The sequence below is a fragment of the Coenobita brevimanus genome, chromosome 24 (genome assembly GCF_032717465.1).
Source record: "Coenobita brevimanus isolate Jiangsu-jjx chromosome 24, ASM3271746v2, whole genome shotgun sequence".
Taxonomy (NCBI): Eukaryota; Metazoa; Arthropoda; class Malacostraca; order Decapoda; family Coenobitidae; genus Coenobita; species Coenobita brevimanus.
In genome coordinates this window covers 14869726-14888567 of record NC_136977.1, presented here as the reverse complement: position 1 = coordinate 14888567, position 18842 = coordinate 14869726, and the positions used below count along the sequence as shown (strand labels likewise).

The 18842-nt window shown below is 41.1% G+C and overlaps 1 protein-coding gene across 5 annotated transcripts in view; it reads left to right on the top strand.

The window, feature by feature from the left end:
• The window catches only part of Khc-73 (Kinesin heavy chain 73), a 1251394-nt gene that overhangs the window by 666860 nt on the left and 565692 nt on the right, over positions 1-18842 (top strand). For all 5 annotated transcript variants that reach the window (XM_080267622.1, XM_080267621.1, XM_080267623.1 and 2 more), the window contains exons 18-20: positions 10607-10735; positions 13103-13261; positions 14645-14817. In XM_080267622.1, the coding sequence (XP_080123748.1) occupies positions 10607-10735; positions 13103-13261; positions 14645-14817 (461 nt within the window). The remainder of the gene's footprint in view (positions 1-10606; positions 10736-13102; positions 13262-14644; positions 14818-18842) is intronic.

Genomic DNA, 18842 nt, shown 5'->3' with positions numbered 1-18842 from the left:
TTCACGTAAGCCTTGCACAGCTGCAACACTCAAGCCTCTGTTTTTTTCAAGGCCTTCATACCACCCACTACTTTTCTTCCTTGTGTCACTCTATTTTTCACTTCTTTTGCACATTTTCCTCTTTTCTGTCACTGTACCCAGGTTTTTGAACTCTCTCACTAATTCCAGTCTGTCTCCATTCACTGTAACATCACACTGGGGTCACCTTCTCTCTCATTTATGATCACTGTACTCTTTTCTACATTTACTCTCAAGGCACAATCCTCACAGACATCAGCAAAACACTGCATTTGTCTATGAAGTTCTTGTCTGGTATTAGCAAGTAGTACTGCATCGTCAGCATACAACAAATTTGAGATAGATCATCCATCACCATTCATTACCAATGCCATCCCCCTCTCCATTACTCATGTTTTTACTTGTCTCATCACCCCATCCATATATTTATTGAACAACCATGGGGATATCAGACAACCTTGTTGGATGCCCATGTTGATCATGTACCATTCACTTAGATGCCCATTTACCCTTACACGTCTCACTACGATCATAAAAACTCTTGACAACCCCTAGCAGCTTACCATCTAAACTGTGCATGTGCAGAACCTTCCACAATCCTTCTTTGTCTAATTTGTCATATGCCTTTTCCAGAACCATGAATGCCATAAACACCTCATAGTCCTTCTCACAAACCTTCTTCACTGTCTGTCTCACTGTAAATATTTGATCCACACATCCTTTGCCACTCCTAAAGTCACCCTGTTCATCACTCACTATGACTTCTGATATATCTTTCAATTTCTCTGTAGTAATTCTTCCGTATACCTTCCCTACCACACTCGATAGACTTATGCCACGATAATTCGTGCACTCACTTTTCTCACCATTATTTCCGTACAGGGGTACAATCACAGCCGTTTTCCACTTTGCTGGCAGTTTCACTCATCCATGCCTTCTTACAAATCTCCAACTAGCGCTTCATTCCGCTCTCTCCACTACACTCAACCATCTTTGCATACACCTCATCAACTCCAGTTGCATTCCCATTTTTCAGTTGCATCACAGTGTTCTTCACCTGTGCAAGTGTCACATTTCCTGGCACAAATTCATCCTGTCACCCCCCAAAACAATCATATTATCAGTTGCTTTGATCTGTCCAGTCCCATTCATCAGACGTTCAAAATATTCTTTCCATCTGGTCCTTACTTCATCCCCACGGGTTAATAAGCTACCACTTTCACGTTTCTTTCTGCTGTTGCTCCTACATCTCTGCACCTCTTTCCAGAATAAGTTCCTATTTTTAGAGGAATTTGCATTAATTTTTCTTCGTAGATCATCATTTACAAACAAAAACAGATAATAAATTACAAATGCTAAGTACTTCACTGTATTTACTGTTGGAGCTACTATATGCTATTAACCCCTTGACCGCGGGGCGTCACTTTCGTGACGCTTGGGAGCAAGGGATCATACCGCGGGGCGTCGCTTTTGTGATTCTGTGTTATTTTGAATTCACCCGGGCTTCCAAGTGGGGGCTTGTATCATCTATCGGTACTGCCAATGTCCAACACTAGTCAGCACTCCTAATCTCATCTGTACTCCCATCCATTGTTGACAATTTAGCCATTTCTCCCCGTTCTTGACTCCCCTCCCTACCCCCCCTCCATTACCCTATCCTCTCGCCTGCCCGGCCGTGCTACGCTAAGTAAATCTTCCCTGGAATTTTTCACTGATTTCATCCATTGAAATAAGCCCTATGTCTTATTCTTATACCAAATAATATATACAAGAAAGAAATAAGGTAAGTGAGAGTGCCATACACCTGGAATTGGCTAATTATCACCTGACAACACCTCACGTGCACTCGTTCGCTAATTTTCGCTGTTTTTTTCCCCTTGAAATATGCCCTATAATCTATTTTCGTAATAAATATACATGTAAGGAGGGAAGAGAGAACCCTAAGTGATATTTACATTCACCTGGAACTACCTAATTTATAATGTATTGTCTAGATTTCCTGCCAATCATATCAGTGCTAGACAAAGCTGTTTCAAGATATAACATTGGTAGCTCTGATTATATATCTCCTAAGTAGGCCTCTAATCTATTTTCGTAATAAATATACCTGTAAGGAGGGAAGGGAGAACCCTAAATGATATTTACATTCACCTGGAACTACCAAATTTATAATGTATTGTCTAGATTTCCTGCCAATCATATCAGTGCTAGACTTAGCTGTTTCAAGAAGTAATATTGGTAACTCTGAATAACCCCTAAAGCAGGCCTCTAGGCTAGCTGGTCTGGCAACTGCGTTATCAGTGTAGTCTCATCTACCGAAGTGAGAGGACGTATGTTTCATCTTGCTGACTTCAAGGCCTTTTTTCACCCCCATGCAAATGGCTCTGTGACCTTTACCCCTACTAAACCTCGTGTGGAAAGAGGTAAAGGGCTGACAATTGATAAAAGAGTGACTACGATCTTTCTATTGAGTAAAACAGTGCAAGTGGAATTGTAAATAATGTGTAAATAATGTGTAAACAGCAAGTGAAAGTAATGAATGTAAATATACGTGAACAATGGAAAATAGTTTTATAAGTTATTTCAAGTGACAGTGCATAACACTGTAAATAAAATAGAAATGTAAATAACGTAAATAAAATAGAGAACGTAAATAGAAATGTAAATGAGTAGTATTATAAGAATACGAGTATATACCCTAGGAGTAATGAAAGTGAAAGTTTCACTCTAGCATGTCTGAATGCTATGAGTTATGAGAGTGAAGATGAAAGTGACATTCACTCTCAATGCCAGTATACAGGACGAGAAAGTGAATGCTACGTATTTTACTGAAAGAAATTGAATCCCTACAGTGACAATAAACTAATACTACAGAAGGAAACTTATGGATAAAGACTGTAGATATATATAAGTGTTATATAGTAATAGAAATATAAAGTGTGAGGGGTTTTATGAATAATAAATGACAGACTACCATGAGCGAACTAGTGCCAGTGCGACGATCAGACGCGCTCGTAATTTCCATTGCTTTCACAGTGTTTTTTTTTTTGAGTATGGATCCCAAACTACTTGAAAATTGTAGAATAGTGTTTATAGTGTTTGTATCTGGCTGTGGTAATCATATTACGGGTTGTTGGGAAGTGTAAAGTGGAGACTTTGTTACCCTACTTCAGAGGTCTCCACAAGTCCTACGGTAACCGACGAAGGCTCAACAATCATTCCAGGAGAAAGCTGAAGGTATGTGCCATAAGCATATTTAATTTTATTATTCTAGGACTAATAACTGATTTTTGGCAAATATTTTTTGAGAGTCTGTCGGAGCCCAAATAACCCCGCGGCACACGCAAGTAATTGGTAAACAAGCCCGCGGTGTAGGGGTTAATTACCAGTGCACGATTTTCTTATTTATTATACAGGGAAAAGGGTGTGTAGATCAGATATTTGTTCTAAGATGTTTAGTGGAGTAATATCTAGAGAAGGGAAAGAAAGTGTATGCTGCCTTCATGGACTTGGAGAAAGCTTATGACAGAATAGATAGGCAAGGTATGTGGAAGGTATTAAGAATATATGGAGTGGATGGGAAATTGTTGAATGCCATGAAGAGTATGTACGAAGGAGCTAGGGCTACGGTGCGAGTGGATGGTGAGCTGAGTGAATTTTTTAATCTCAATGTGGGACTGAAACAGGGTTGTGTTATGTCTCCATGGCTGTTTAATATATACATGGATGGGGTTGTAAAGGAGGTGCAGGGTAGGGCAGTGGATGTGAGGTGGCTCTAATGAATGAGGGTGAGATTTGGAAGATTCCGGTATTGCTGTTTGCTGATGATACAGTATTGTTGAGTGAAGATGAATGGGAGTTGCAAGGTTTGGTGAATGAATCTGGGACAGTGTGTAGGAGGAGGAAGCTGAAAGTTAATGTAAACAAAAGTAAAGTTATGGTGTTTGAGAGGAATGAAGTCACAGAATGTACAGTGAGGTTGGATGGTGAGGATATGAAGAGTGTGAGTGCATTCAAGTACTTGGGTGTGATGAGTAAGGATGGAACTTTGGGGGATGAAGTGCGTGAAAGGGTACAGCAGGGAAGGAAGGTTGTAGGTTCACTGAAAGCAGTGATGAGAAACAGGGAGGTGAGTATGGAAGTTAAGAAGTCACTGTATGATAGTATTGTGGTCCCTACCCTGACGAATGGAAGCGAGGCATGGACCTTGCAAAAGGGGAACAAGTCAAGAGTGATAGCAGTGGAAATGAGTTACTTGAGAGGAGTGTGTGGAGTGACATGGAGGGACAGGTTGACGAATGAAGAAGTGAAGGAACGTTGTGGGGTGGATGTGGATGTGGTTGAGAAGATTAGGAGAAATACACTGAGGTGGTTTGGACATGTGGAGAGATTGGAGAATGAAAGACTGACTAAGAGGGTGTATGTAGGTGAGGTGGAGGGAGGGAGAGGGAGGGGTAGACCGAGGATGAGGTTGAGGGATGGAGTTGAGAGGTATATGAGGGAGGGGGGGATGAGTTGGGGGGGAGGGTAGTCAAATGGTGGGTGACAGAGCGATTTGGAGGCGTTTTGTCTGCAGCCACCCTTTGCGGGATTAGGGCGTCGGGCTGTAGATAGATAGATAGATAGAAAAATTTCCTCAGTCTTGTAAAGTTTGCTTTCCCAAACTTGTATCTTCCCTGTCTATAAAGCTCATCTCGACACCACATTCCCTTTTATCATCCGGAACTTAATGACCACATGATCATTTTTTCTTATAGGGCACAGAAATATCAAAGATTCAATTACTTTAGGTTCTTTGGTTAACAGTAAACCTAGTCTTGCTGGCGTGTCATCATCTCTGAATTTTGTCTCTTCTTTGACCCACTGGTTCAATATATTATTCATTGCTGTATTTAACAATATAGTGCCTCAAGAATCATCGCTGCCTCCTGAGTCTCATTCCTCCAAGTTCTCCTCTTTGAGTTATTTGTTTAATGGGGAGGGGCACTAACTCTCCACCAACCCACTTGTTGACACGTAGGGAGCACGTATGGTTTGGTTATGTAGTTATCACCCAGTGTTGTAAATAGTTTCTTGGCTTACAGGAAATCATTTGGCTTGTCACTCAATATAAAGTCACCTGTAAAAGAAAGAATAGCAATAAGAAGTGACAGGAAAGATGGGAGAAATAGGAAGAGAGGAGTGTAGGCACAGAAAAAGAATGATGAAGCCCAAGGAAGAAGTAGGCAGCACTACTTCGAGTGAGTGGATGATGGTTGCCACCACCTACCACTAAATTTCTTACATCAATAAGTTTGGTGTTTGATTTTCCTGAACCTTTACATAAATATCATAAGAGACAGACAGACAGACAGACACCCTGTCCCTGGCCACCTTGCACCCTCTCCTCAAGCATGATGTATCTCTGTCCCCATGACAGAGAGGAGTCAGGAAAGTAATGGATTACATCTCTGTAGAATGAGCTGAATATTTCTTAATGGTGGAAAAAAGGAAAGTATGATAAAAACATGAAAAAATAATACTGCTATGATAAAACTACGTGCAGTGTGAACGAAGTTAAACATAATGAAATGACAATATAAACAAATAAATCACATCCTAAGGCCTGCTTCAGTTGCTGACTGTTGTCTGTTCATTTGAGACTTTACTTAGTTTTGTTATGAATATCATTCAGGTTTATCTCTAATAATTTAAAAGGCACATATTTATCATTAAAGATATCATTGCTTTAATTTGCATCTGTATAGTTTGATATTTTACCAATAAATGAGATTTTGGTTGGAATACAAAGTCAATTTGTGCACATTCAAACATGACGATAGTTGACCAATCACAGCCCAAGAGCATCGCAGTGTTACCAATTCCACCTGTCCTCAGCTGGCAAAATAAGTGCGTCAGACTCCCTGAAACCGACTATAGTGATGACAGCTTTCACCAATACATGTGAGGTACTGAGAGGGTAGGTTTTTCAATTATTCAGCAAGTCTGATTACTCGGCATCGGCCCGCTCCCGAAGATACTGAATAATTGGACTTTTACTGTAGTTATTATATGCCCTCTCACTATTGTGTCTTGTGTATCTGTTCCTCAACAAGTCTCTTTTTTTTCTTTTGATTTTTTACATTCTGTGTTAAAGTGTTTCTTTTTTTTTTTCATTTCCATTTCTTTGTGCTGTGGGGTGTAATTTTGGACTCCTATTTCGTAAAATTCACAGACTTTTTGATGTGTGTGTGTGTGTGTGTGTGTGTGTGTGTGTGTGTGTGTGTGCATGCACTAGTGCTTGTGCATATACATGTGTATGTATATTAGTGTGTATGTGTCAGTGCATGTGTGTGAATTTACTTAGTTTTACCTAGTTGTGATGTACAGGAAATGAGCTACACTTGTGGAGTCCCATCTCTGTGTCTCAACCAGTCAAACTTTACTTTAAACTCATATAAGGTTTTAGACTGGACAATCTCTTTCCAGACTATTCAACAGGCCAATGCATGTGTATGGAAAGCTGTCTTTCTGGTTACCTTTCAAGCAACTTGTGTTTTTCAATTTCCTTCCATGTCCTCTTGTTGCTCCCCCATCCCATACAAACAGATCTTCTCTGTCAGTTTTGTCTATCACATCATGGCCCTGAACACTGCATTCATGTCACCCCACTCTCTTCTTTCTTCTAAGGAAGGCAGACCCAATTTTTCTAGTCTTGTAAAATAGATCTGTCAGACTGGGGACCATCTTGGTTGCTGCTCTTTGTATTCTCTAGATCTTGTTTATATGTTTCCTTTTACGTGGCGACCACACCATGGCCACATATTCTAACTTGGGGGGGATCAGAGCCTCTACCAATTTTTTTTATCATCGTCTAGTATATTATTGAAATGCCACACTTATGTTTGTCAAGAGATTATATGTTACTCGAACAATCTCGTTAATGTGTTTTTCTGTTGACAAATTATCCTGGGCCAACACTCCCAGGTTCTTCTCCTCTCATGCTTTTGTGATTGGTTGCTTTCCCATCGCGTAGTTCACTGATGGCCTCTTAGTACTTTTATCCATTTCCAATATTTTACATTTTTTTTGGCACTACACCCGGTTCCAGTTGTATATCCTGTCCAGATCTTCTTGCAGCATTTTACATTCCTCATCAACTTCTACTCTCCTCTTTATCTTTGCATCACCTGCAAATAGACATGTGTAACTTTTCATTCCATCAACTATATTGTTTACATAAATCAGGAATATTACTTGCACAATCACCTAGCGCTGCGTGACTCCAGCTGTTACTTCCCACCACCATGACATCCTGTCCTTTATTACAGTTTTCAGTTCTCGATCTCTCTCGAAGTCTCTCATCCACTCCAAGAGGTTCCCTTTCAGTTCTCCTATATGCACCAATTTCCACATTTGTCTCTTATGGGGTACCTAGTCAGAGGCTTTCTGCAGATCTAAGCACACACAATCCACCCAGCTATCTCTCTCTTGTAGCATGTCAGTCACCCTTGAGTAAAAGCTCAACAAATTGGAGACACGGCTTTCCATTTCTGAATCCAAACTGACTTTCTGCCAATATGTCCATCTCCTCCAAATATTTTATCCACTTGTCTTTCAAGATTCTCCTGCACTATTTGTGACCATGATGGTCAGGGACATTGGCCTATAATTCAGGGGTTCTTCCTTGTTCCCTCCATGGTAGATTGGTTCCATATTAATTGGCCCTCTTCCATTCCCGAGGTAGTTTCCCATCTTCCAGACAACACATAATTAAACCATGAATCTGGTCCATCATTTGTTCTTTGCATTTCTTTAGCATCCAGTTTGAGATCCCATCCGGCCCTGGGGCCTTCCTTACATCTTGAGTTTCCAGTAGTTTATACACTTCCTGCACTTCCACTTTTACATTTCTTGTCACTCCCACTCCCTCCACAAAATCACTTTCCTTAGTGAAAACCAATTGGAAACTTTTGTTCATTATTTCAGCTTGCATTACCTCATCTTTGTAGACCTTTCCTTTTACTTTTAGCTTTTTGATTCCTTCCTTTTGTTTCACTTGGTCATTGACTAACCCATAAAACAATTTAGGTTCCTCCACACATTTGTCAGTTATCGCTCTTTCAGAGTTTCTTTCTTGCTCTCTACAGATTCTTGTATATTCATTTCTAGCTCTTTTGCATTCTTCCTTTGTTTTGTTGTTACCTGTCTTCCTCCATTTGTTCAGTACCACATCCCCTTTTCCTTTTGCTATTGTACAACTTTTTTTTTTTTATAACCAAGCCTTTTTCCAGTTCTCTTCCACTTATCCTTAGCGCATATTTTTCCACACCTGAGTTGTAGATGCCTAGAAAGATATCCCACTTCTTTTGTATCTCTCTTATTTTTCTGAATTTTCTTCCATCTACTTCTTTGAAAAATTTCCTCAGTCCTGTAAAGTTTGCTTTCCCAAAGTTGCATCTTCCATGCCTGTATAGCTCATCTCATGGTGCCACATTCCCTTCTGTCATATAGAACTCAGTTACTGCATTATCAGTTTTTCCTATAGGACACAGATATTTCTGAGATTCAGTTCCATCAGGTTCTTTAGTTAGCAGTAAATCTAACTTGTCTCTTCTTTGATCGACTGGGTCATTACATCATTCTATCTATCTGTCTATTGCCAGTTTCCTTATTCCCGTAAAGGGTGGCTACAAACAAATCGCCTCCATGTCGTCCTGTCCCCCACCATTTCACTGCCCTGCTTCCAGCTCACATCTCCCTCTCTCATATACCTCTTCACTCCATCCCTTCATCTCATCCTCGGTCTCCCCATCCCTTTCCCCCCTTCCACCTCGCTTGCATACACTCCTCATCAGTCTCTTGCTGTCCATCCTCTCTGAATGGCCAAACCATCTCAGTGTGTTTCTCCTAACACTCCGTATCACATCCACATCCATACCACAACACTCCTTCACTTCCTCATTTGTCAGTCTGTCTCTTCATGTGACCCCACATGCTCCTCTCAAATAACTCATTTCCACTGCTCTCATTCTTGACTTGTGACCCTCCAACAGTGTCCAGGCTTCACTTCCATACATTAGAGTTGGTATCACAATAGTATCATGCAGTAACTTTTTAACTTCCATTTTCAATTCCTTGTTTCTTATCACTGCTTTCAAAGAACCAGCAACCTTTCTTCATTGTTATACCCTGTCAAGCACTTCACCCTCTAAACATCCATCCTTACTCATCACACCATCTAGGTACTTAAATGCTCTCACATTTCCTTTTCCTCCTCATCCAACTTCACTGTACATTCAGTGACTTCATTTATCTCAGAGACCATAACTTTACTCTTCTCTACATTCATCTTTAGATTCCATTTCTTTCTTTCCCAAACTCATTCACCAAACCTTGCAGTTCCCCGTCATCTTTACTTAACAACACAGTAATCATCTGTAAACAACAGTAGAGGGAGTTTCCACACACTGCCCTCTCTCATTATTCATTGCTGTATTTAACAGCATACTGCCCCATGAATTTTCACTACCTCCGATGTCTTTACAATTAAACTCACCCACCAGGATTATATTGTTGCTTCCCTCAATCACTTCCTGTTGGTATCTAGCCATGTCTGACAAGATCTCCTGGTATTCAGCCTCATTCCATGCCCTCGTGTCGGGGGGGAGACATACGCTACTGCAATGTCTCTCCTGTCTTTCCCTCTGGTTTCTAGTTTAATATTTATCACCTCTTCCCTACCTTCTTCGAGTTCCACATTATCCACATTTATGCTGTCCTTCATTGCTGTCATCACACCTCCTCACATTTTTTTCTTTTCTATCTCTTCTCCATAGTTTGTATTTGCCATCTCCCACTTGGATATCAATATCCTTCCTTAACTTGGTCTCCACAAAGCACAAAATATCTGGCTCATTATCCTCAAGAAATCATTGATTTCTAACTTTGCCGAGATTAAGGCATCAGTGTTAGCATATGCCACTTTCAATCTTTTTACATTGTTTTTAATTCCGTCCCTTTCCCTTCCTCTCTCTGTCAGTACGATCCTCAATTTCTCATCCACAACTCTCCAATAGAACTGTGTGTGTGTGTGTGTGTGTGTGTGTGTGTGTGTGTGAGAGAGAGAGAGAGAGAGAGAGAAGAGAGAGAGAGAGATTATGTGTGGGGGTATATGCAGCTTAGTACCATGTTATGTGTGTTGGAATGGTGTTTGGGGTATTTCTGGTAGAGATGTGTGAGGAAAAGGGTAATTTTGTCTTAGTGGTTAGAATCAGATAGGCCTTTATAATGGTTTGTCAGCATTTCAATAATGCAGCTTTGGTTAACATGGCAAGTTCCAAGGAGTAATTAACCATCGTACTTGAGAGATTATTGTATTTTAATGCTTGGCCCATGTAATACAATGACTGAAAGCTTCTCCTCCACCTTCATTTCTTATGTGTGAAAAGATATATTTTTGTAAAAATCTGTTGTATCTGGATTACTACATACTGAAGCATGGTCACATATGTTATAAAGTATATCACTTGCTAATCACCTCCACTGTATGTTTTTAACTGTTACTTTGTTAGAATTAATTAATAATTTGGTGTTATTTCCATTTCAGGTTGAAATTTGCCGAATATCTGGACAGTTTCCACAAGAAAGATTTGCAGATACTTTATCAGAATCCTCTGGTGAATCTGGCCACAGCAGAGATGATGATGAAATGCAGAACACCACAGTAACCATTAGGGTGAGTTTGTGAGTAAAACCTGATCACATACTGACTGGTCGTTAATTGATGTCGTTTTAACGTGAGTTCACTGGGGATACATTTGGGGCCAAGGGCCACAGAACCTGACGTCTCGAAACACATTTCTTCGACTCACCTGAAGTATGTCATTGACCAGTCCAATTCATTACAAAGGAACCTCCCCCAAGGCTGGGGGAAAGCTGGAGGGTCTGGACGATCACTCCAGGTCTTAAGGAGGTGATGAGTGATGCGGCGCGAAACAGTGAGGCTGAGGTAGAGCATAGTGGTGTGGCAGGTGGGAATAAGTGTGATAAGGCAGCAGGAGAGGAATGGGGTGAAGCAATGGGAAAGCTTAAGGGCTTCTGTGATCATGTTCACCTCATGCTTGTCCTTACGGTGCTTAACAATGTCCAGTTTAACATCAAGGGAAAGGCTACGCCTTACCCATTTAGGCCCTTTCTTGATGCCCTCACTAACACCATGCTTTTCACTGAGGTTAGTACCCTTACCTGACATGTTTTGTTTTCCAAGTCACAGATTTCAGTATTTCACATAAAAGAAATTATCTTCCACGTAATGTAACACACTACACTTTTTGTCCTACACTCGCATTGCTATTTTGTGATAATGATGGTGTTTCAATGGCCTTGCACTCATGAGATGGTTATATAACATAAGGAATGCTAAGGAGGATGATTACATTAGCAGGACATGTGAGTGAGTGGATGAGCAACACAAAGACTTCAAAGGAGTGGAAGAAAGGGGTTCTGCATATGTAAACATGAGGCAGCCATCTTGGCTAAATGTATGAGTGTCAGCTTGTGCATGAAGCAGTGCATCTACGTTGGAGCATTGAATGCAGCCATCACAAAAATAAACATAATGGTAAAATGAAATAAAATTATGGTGAAATAGAATAAAATCATGGTACAGTACGGTGCAGTAAGCTAGAATAAAATCAATGTCAGCACTCGCGATTCCTCGCAGGGCGTCATGTTGAATAACCCGCTAGCTCCTTGACTCTGACTGTTGCACTGCGGCTAGTGAAGCTGTTGCACTGCACCATTCATCCTGTTGGTCTGGTGGCCTACCTTAATGAGCCTGAAGCAGGTAGGGAACAACCACAAAAGGCACCACGTGCACCACCATAACAACTGTCCGAGAGGAGCTGTTCACCACACGGTTGCCGGGCTGAAACTAGGAACGACCGAGGGGGCCTCTAGGGGATGCTGGGCAAACTACCTAGCCAGAGAGCATGGCATCACTGGGCTGTTCCTGCCCGGAGGCAAAAATGTTCGCACAGTCATAATTTCCACTCAGACGCAAGTATTTTGTCTAGATGAAATGGAAAAATGTGCCTAAAATGGTTTAATACAGCCAGGTCACAGCATCTGGGTAAAGAATCATTCGGAAAATGGAGGTCCAGATAATGGAGGGAGTACTGCACACATACACAATGGTTATGATGATGTGATTGCTTAATGTAATGGCTACTGTACTGTGCGTACTCCAAGTAGACACAAAATTGCATCTCTCCATCCCAAGTGCTGAGATATAGTAAGAGATTAACACTAGAATATGATGCTAGTAATGAAGAAGTGTAGTGGAAAGGATGTAAAGCTGCAGCATTTTTTTTTTTTTTCATTGAACAGTGGGAAACAGTCTCTTGAAGAATGAAAATCTCTGCCCAGTTAAAATGAATGAAGTACAGTGGAGTCACCTAATTCGCTTATCTGTGAGCCATGGATTTGTACTCCATGGTACTTTGCCCAGCTAGTCCCTATTTTTTTTATTCCGCAGAAAAAACTTGAAAAACACGGATCCTGTGTTCCAAAGTGGCTCATTTTTGAGGAGATTTATAATATCCAGGCATCCATGATGTATTCTGCAGCTCCTAGCCAATCACAGACAACCTTGACCCAGCAGCCAATCACAGCCCGGCTCTGGTGGCAAGTGTGCACACTACAGCTGCCTTTTTTTTTTTTTTTACCTCCTGTCCCACCAACTGCCAACTACATGTGTTCCCCCTTGAGTTCTGAGCGCAACCTGGCCTTTTTTTTTTTTTTTTTTTTTTTTTTTTTTTAAAGGTTACCTCTCCCTGGGCTTGGGCTCTGTTATGGACGGCCCCAACCGCCCAGGGCAACAGTCGACATGAATTGAATATTTCTAAGATTGTCTGTTTGTGTTTGCTGTTGGCTAGTTAAGTGTAGGTAGGGTGCTATAGGGGGGTTCCACAAGAGTCCAGACTAAATATCCTTTTAACTTTGTAAACCACGGGTAGGTATCAGTCTCTAATTGCTGCGGATTAGGCGACTCCACTGTAACTTCGTCAATACAGTATGAAGCACTCATTATTTTTTCTTTCAGGTTTCCATCAAACAAGCAGCTGGCTTGCCTCCATCTCTCTCACACTTTGTCTTCTGTCAGTACCAGTTCTGGGGTCAGACTGAGAGTGAAGTTGTTGCTCCTGTTGTTAATAATGAATTTCCTGTAGCACCAACCTCAAAAGATTCAATGACATTTAAGGTGAGTACCCTATTAAATACATTTTTCATTTATCATGATTGCAGTATTTTGAAGTACAGTACTGTGGCATGCATCATTGGTTAACCACTTATCAGTTGAAGAGGATGATTTTGAAGTACAGTCAATCCATGAGTAATGTGCGGTTGAGTGATGCGTTTTTGTACTTACATGGTCAGCATAATGCAACAGGTCATAATCAACACGAGGAAAGTCTCGAGTTTATGTGGGAAATGTCAGCTGGCCTGGTGACACAATTTGAAAGTCGTGTGAGGTGACGTCACCCACCAGACTCTTCATGATTAGCCAGTTTACATCTGGGTACCTGTCCTGGGCAAATCCCTGTATACTAATTCCTTTCTTGCATCTCACTGAGTTGTACCTGCACTGTGCAGCAAGATATTTTTGTGCTGAGTCTCGAGCAAGGACATTAATTCTTAGCCATGCCGCGTGATCAACTCCAGCCACCTAGAAAGCAACATGGACCATGAGTTAGTAAAGGAGTTACAGCAGGGAAAGAGGCAGGTAGAAATGGCAAAAAAGCATGGCGTTAATGAAAGCACCATCAAAAAATTCGACTTATGTTGAAGAAGGAAGTGCAGGAGGAGCAACATCACAACAATGAAAACAACGACATTGGGAGGGGGGGGTGAGGAAGAGTGCTGCAGAGCTACATATCAACAGCAAATGAGTTCTCTGCCTAACTTTTGTTTTTGTTTAAGTTATTTAAATACCATTCATATTCCTATTTACAATAGTTATATCTTTTTTTCTCACTCACATACACTCTCCTCATCAGTGGAGGGGGAGAGAGGGAGGAGGAGGCCAAGGATGAGATGTAGGGATGGAGTAGAGAGGTGTATGAGAGAAGGGAGTGTGAGCTGGGAGCAGGGCAGTGAAATGGTGGAGGACAGGGTGACGTGGAGGCGATTTGTTTGTGGCCATCCCATATGCGATTTAGGCGTCTGGCAATAGATAGATAGAGAGATATCTCTTAGTGTTTTACCTGATGGTGGGTATAAGTAGGGGGTAATTTATGTTGGGTAAGGTGGTAAGAAGGGGTAAAAGCAAGAGTTTTGGAAAGTCACCAGACCACATTGTACTGTTATACATACAAACATATTGTTTGGGCAATGCGTGTTTGAGTACCACGGTCCTTGTGCTGTCCATATCGTCCATGTTACTTGATGATTGACTGTACTATACAGTACATCAGTGATTAGCAACTTAACACCTTTGTTTTTGCTTTATAAGAGATAGTTTATGTTTCTTGAAGTACTACCTAACTTCTAATAATTTGAAATATCACAAAATGAAGCAGAGGTTGATTATTTGCTCACTGAACACTTTTCTTTCTTTCTTTCTTCCTTAAATATGTATCACAAGTTTGAACACACCAAGGACTACACAGTGTTAATAACAGAAGACTTCCTGGAGCATTGTGCAGATGGTGCTTTATCCATTGAAGTTTGGGGGCATAGGTCTGCTGGCTTTGGTGTGAGTCGCACAGGCTGGGAAGTAGATCAGCAGTTGGCCAAAGCTCGGTCACTTGTTGACAGGTAAGAAATATGTCTGTTGATTATAGTGTAATTTCTAAACTTTGGAAAGTAACTACTCATGGAAATTTTAATGCATGTTGAATGTTTATTTGTAAAAAAAAAAAAAAAAAAAAAAAAAAAAAAAAAAGTGTCACCAGAATGTCATTCTTTTTGTTGGTTTGTTTAACTCAAGTCCATTGTTATGTTTACGGGATGTGAATTTATTCATCCATCCATCCATCATCTAATCCTACCTTGCCCCATGAGGAGCATAGGAGACCGGGGCTAGGCAGTTTGGTCCTGACATTTAAGATGAGAGTGACCAGCCTCACTCATCCCTGAGTGGCATTACATTAGCAGTAGCTCCACCCATCCCTTGGATTCACCGACTCAATACGACAGAAGCACCGCAATTACCCACTAAACCACCAGGTGCCAAAATTTGGTTATATGGTTACCACCCAGCTTAGTAAATGGTTTCCTGGTGTACAGGAAACCACTCAGCTTGTCACTCATTGTAGAGTCACCACAGGCAGAAGGAACAGGAAAGAGTGAAAGAAAAGAAAGGCAAAAGAGGGAGTGTAAAGTCACCTGCAGGAAGAAGGACGAGGAAAGAGTGAAAGAAAGAAAGGCAAAAGAGGGAGTGTAAAGTCACCTGTAGGAAGTAGGACGAGGAAAGAATGAAATAAAGAAAGACAGAAGGGGAAGGAAGGAAAGGATTGCAATTTTATGTTGTAATTCATAGGGTGCAAATGATGAGCTAAAGAGAGAGGGATTGTCCAGGTGCTTGATGGTGCAAAAGCAGATGTATGTGGATTAACTGAAACTAAATGGTGAGGTGAGAGCATGGATAAGGAGGAAATGGAAATGTGAGTGCATTTAAGTACTTTGGTGGTGTGATGAGTAAGGATGGAAGTTTAAAGGGTGAAGTGCATGAAAGGTACTACAAGGAAGAAAGCTTGCTGGTTCCTTGAAAGCAGTGATATGAAACAGGGAAGTGAGCATGTGAGCATGGAAGTGAAAAAGTTACTGCATGACAGTATTGTGATGCCAACTCTAACATATGGAAGTGAAGCTTGGACGTTGTTGGAGGGACACAAGTCAGGAGTGAAAGCAGTGGAAATGAGTTGTTTGAGAGGAGCATGTGGAGTCACATGGAAAGACAGACTGACAATTGAGGAAGTGATGAAGCATTGTGGTGTGGATCTGGATGTGATAGGAAACATTAGGAGAAACATAGAGATGGTTTGGCCATGTGGAGAGGATAGAGAACAAGAGACTGACGAGGAGAGTGTATGTGAGTGAGGTGGAGGGGGGGAGAGGGAGGGGGAGGCCAAGGATGAGATGGAGGGATGATGTGGAGAGGTATATGAGAGAGGGGGGTGTGAGCTGGGAGTAGGGCAGTGTAATGGCGGGGGATAGGGTGACGTGGTGGCAGTTGTTTGTAGCCACCCCTTACAGGATTAAGGCATCTGGCAGTAGGTAGACATAATTTTGTAGTGGCAATAAAACTTTCATTGGGATTTATTTTCTGTTCTTTATTGTAGAATTGACAGCAATCAACAATGTAAAACTACATCATAACAAGGACTTCCTGTACATGGATTGTTAATACCATAACTGTCTGGAGATGAGATACTTTTTATCTCTCATATTGGAGCATCATTTTTATTATTATTTTTTTTTTTAAGGCCCCCCCCCCTCTCTCTCTTTCTCTCTCTCTCTCTCTCTACATATTTATACTGTGTACAGGCAAACCCCGATTTACAGTACCCCTAGATGCGATACCCCGGAATAGTGATGGGGGTAGAAATACCACCCTACCCTGCCTATCGTAGGACTACGCCCGGTTTTGCAATGATTTTTTTTTTTTTTTTTAACCGATTTTGATGGTACTGTATTTTTTACTTCGATTTTGTTTTTAGGTTGATTTATAACCTTTTTTTTTAGACTTAGATTAATGTGTTTTATTTATAGGTGGAGTGAAGACTTGTCATTTGGGGTACTGATTCTTGCTTATCAGAGGATGTACAAAACAGTGTGGACAACTAGGTGACTCAGTGAAGAGTATTTCATGTTTGACCATTGAACTGTTGTCTAAACTATCATGGAAAACATAATGATAAATTTAAGTATATATTAAGTCATGCATTGATGAAAACTGCCACATCAAGAAATTATATGTTTACATTCGGGTGGTTTGGCCATGTGGAGAGGATGGAGGATGAGAGACTGACAAGGATAGTGTATGTGAGTGAGGTGGAAGGGAGGAGAGAGAGAGAGAGAGAGAGAGGCCAAGGATGAGATGGAGGGACGGAGTGGAGAGTTATAGGAGAGAGGAGAGTGCGAGTTTGGAGCAAGGCAGTGAAATGGCGAGGGACAGGGCGACTTTGAGGTAATTTGTTCGTGGTCACCTCTTACAGGATTAAGGCATCGGGCAATAGTTAGGTAGATAGATAGACATCCGCCTGTTCAAGGAAAAACACTTAGAAAATACAAAGGAATTTCTAAATAAATGATGGAAAAAAAGAGAAGAGAAAATACAAGAACTCGGCAACCAGAACAGTAGCTAAAACAACATAAAGAGGGGCTGTTGGAAAGGCTGTCCCGATTGCATCATTGATTGATAATTCATGTGTTTCCATTTGGGTTGTTCAAGGGAAAACACTTTGAAAATACAAAGGCATTTCTAAATAAATGCTGGAAAATAAGAGAGATGAAGATAAAGGAGCTCAGCAACCAGAACAGTAACAAAAACGACATAAAGAGGGGCTGTTGAAAAGGCTATCCCGATTGCATCATCGATTACATTCCCTGTCAAGAGAATTCCCTGTCAAAACATCAGCAATTCTCCTTTACAACAGTTTGCACCTTGGATGATTCTGTGTCATTCATACATTATTATTATGCATAACAGATGTTTATTTAATTGTCTTGGGATCATCTAATGGTGGGATTGTATAGAATGCTGCTGCTTCTTCTCTACTGAGTTTGAATACGAGTCAGAGATCGCATTCTCCAGGGAATACAAACGAGACAGGCACTGGTTTTAGGCTTAGATTAGCCTTTTTTTTACAGCTGTTAGGCCATTTAGATTGGCTTTAAACTTTTTTTTGGATTGATTTGGATGGGTTTAGGACTTGGTTAAGGGGGGAAGCGAAGGCTTAAAAACACATCCCTATACTTAACATGTTCAATCTACCCCTGAGATATGATTGTCACGGGGGGATGTAAATTTAGGAATTAGAAACGCTTGATATTGCTCGAAAGTAGAGACAAGGAATTGTCTTGTGAAAATCAAGTACAGTAGTGAGTTTTACTTTATGCTGGCTTACTTTGCCGATTCTCTAAGGACGAGAATTTATAAACTTTCTCAGCAGTACACAGCAGAGACTGATTACCCACGAGTGCTGATTGTTAGTACTGTTAGCCTCTTGAGAAAGTGACTCCACCCCTGATAATCAACAACTGATACTAATCATAATGGACAGATTATTGCCGGTGCTTAACTCCTGGCTGGCACAACGGATTTAAGTTTGATACAAAAGAGCTAGCCTAAATACTAGTTGTGAACAATGTAGGGAGTTTGTGCAAACTAGGAGCGGCAAACTGAAGTAAGCTTAATGTGGAGAAATAAAACACGATTCTAATTACATTAAGCTCAAAGAAAAGAACTGTAAATTTATTTATTACTATCTATCTATCTATAGTCCGACACCCTAATCCTGCAAAGGGTGGCAGCAGACAAAACGCTCCAAGTCACTCTGTCACCCACCATTTGACTCCCCTCCCCCCAACTCAGCCCCCCCTCCCTCATATACCTCTCAACTCCATCCCTCCACCTCATCCTTGGTCTACCCCTCCCTCTCCCTCCCTCCACCTCACCTACATACACCCTCTTAGTCAGTCTTTCATTCTCCATTCTCTCCACATGTCCAAACCACCTCAGTGTATTTCTCCTAATCTTCTCAACTACATCCACATCTACCCCACAACGTTCCTTCACTTCTTCATTCGTCAACCTGTCCCTCCACGTCACTCCACAT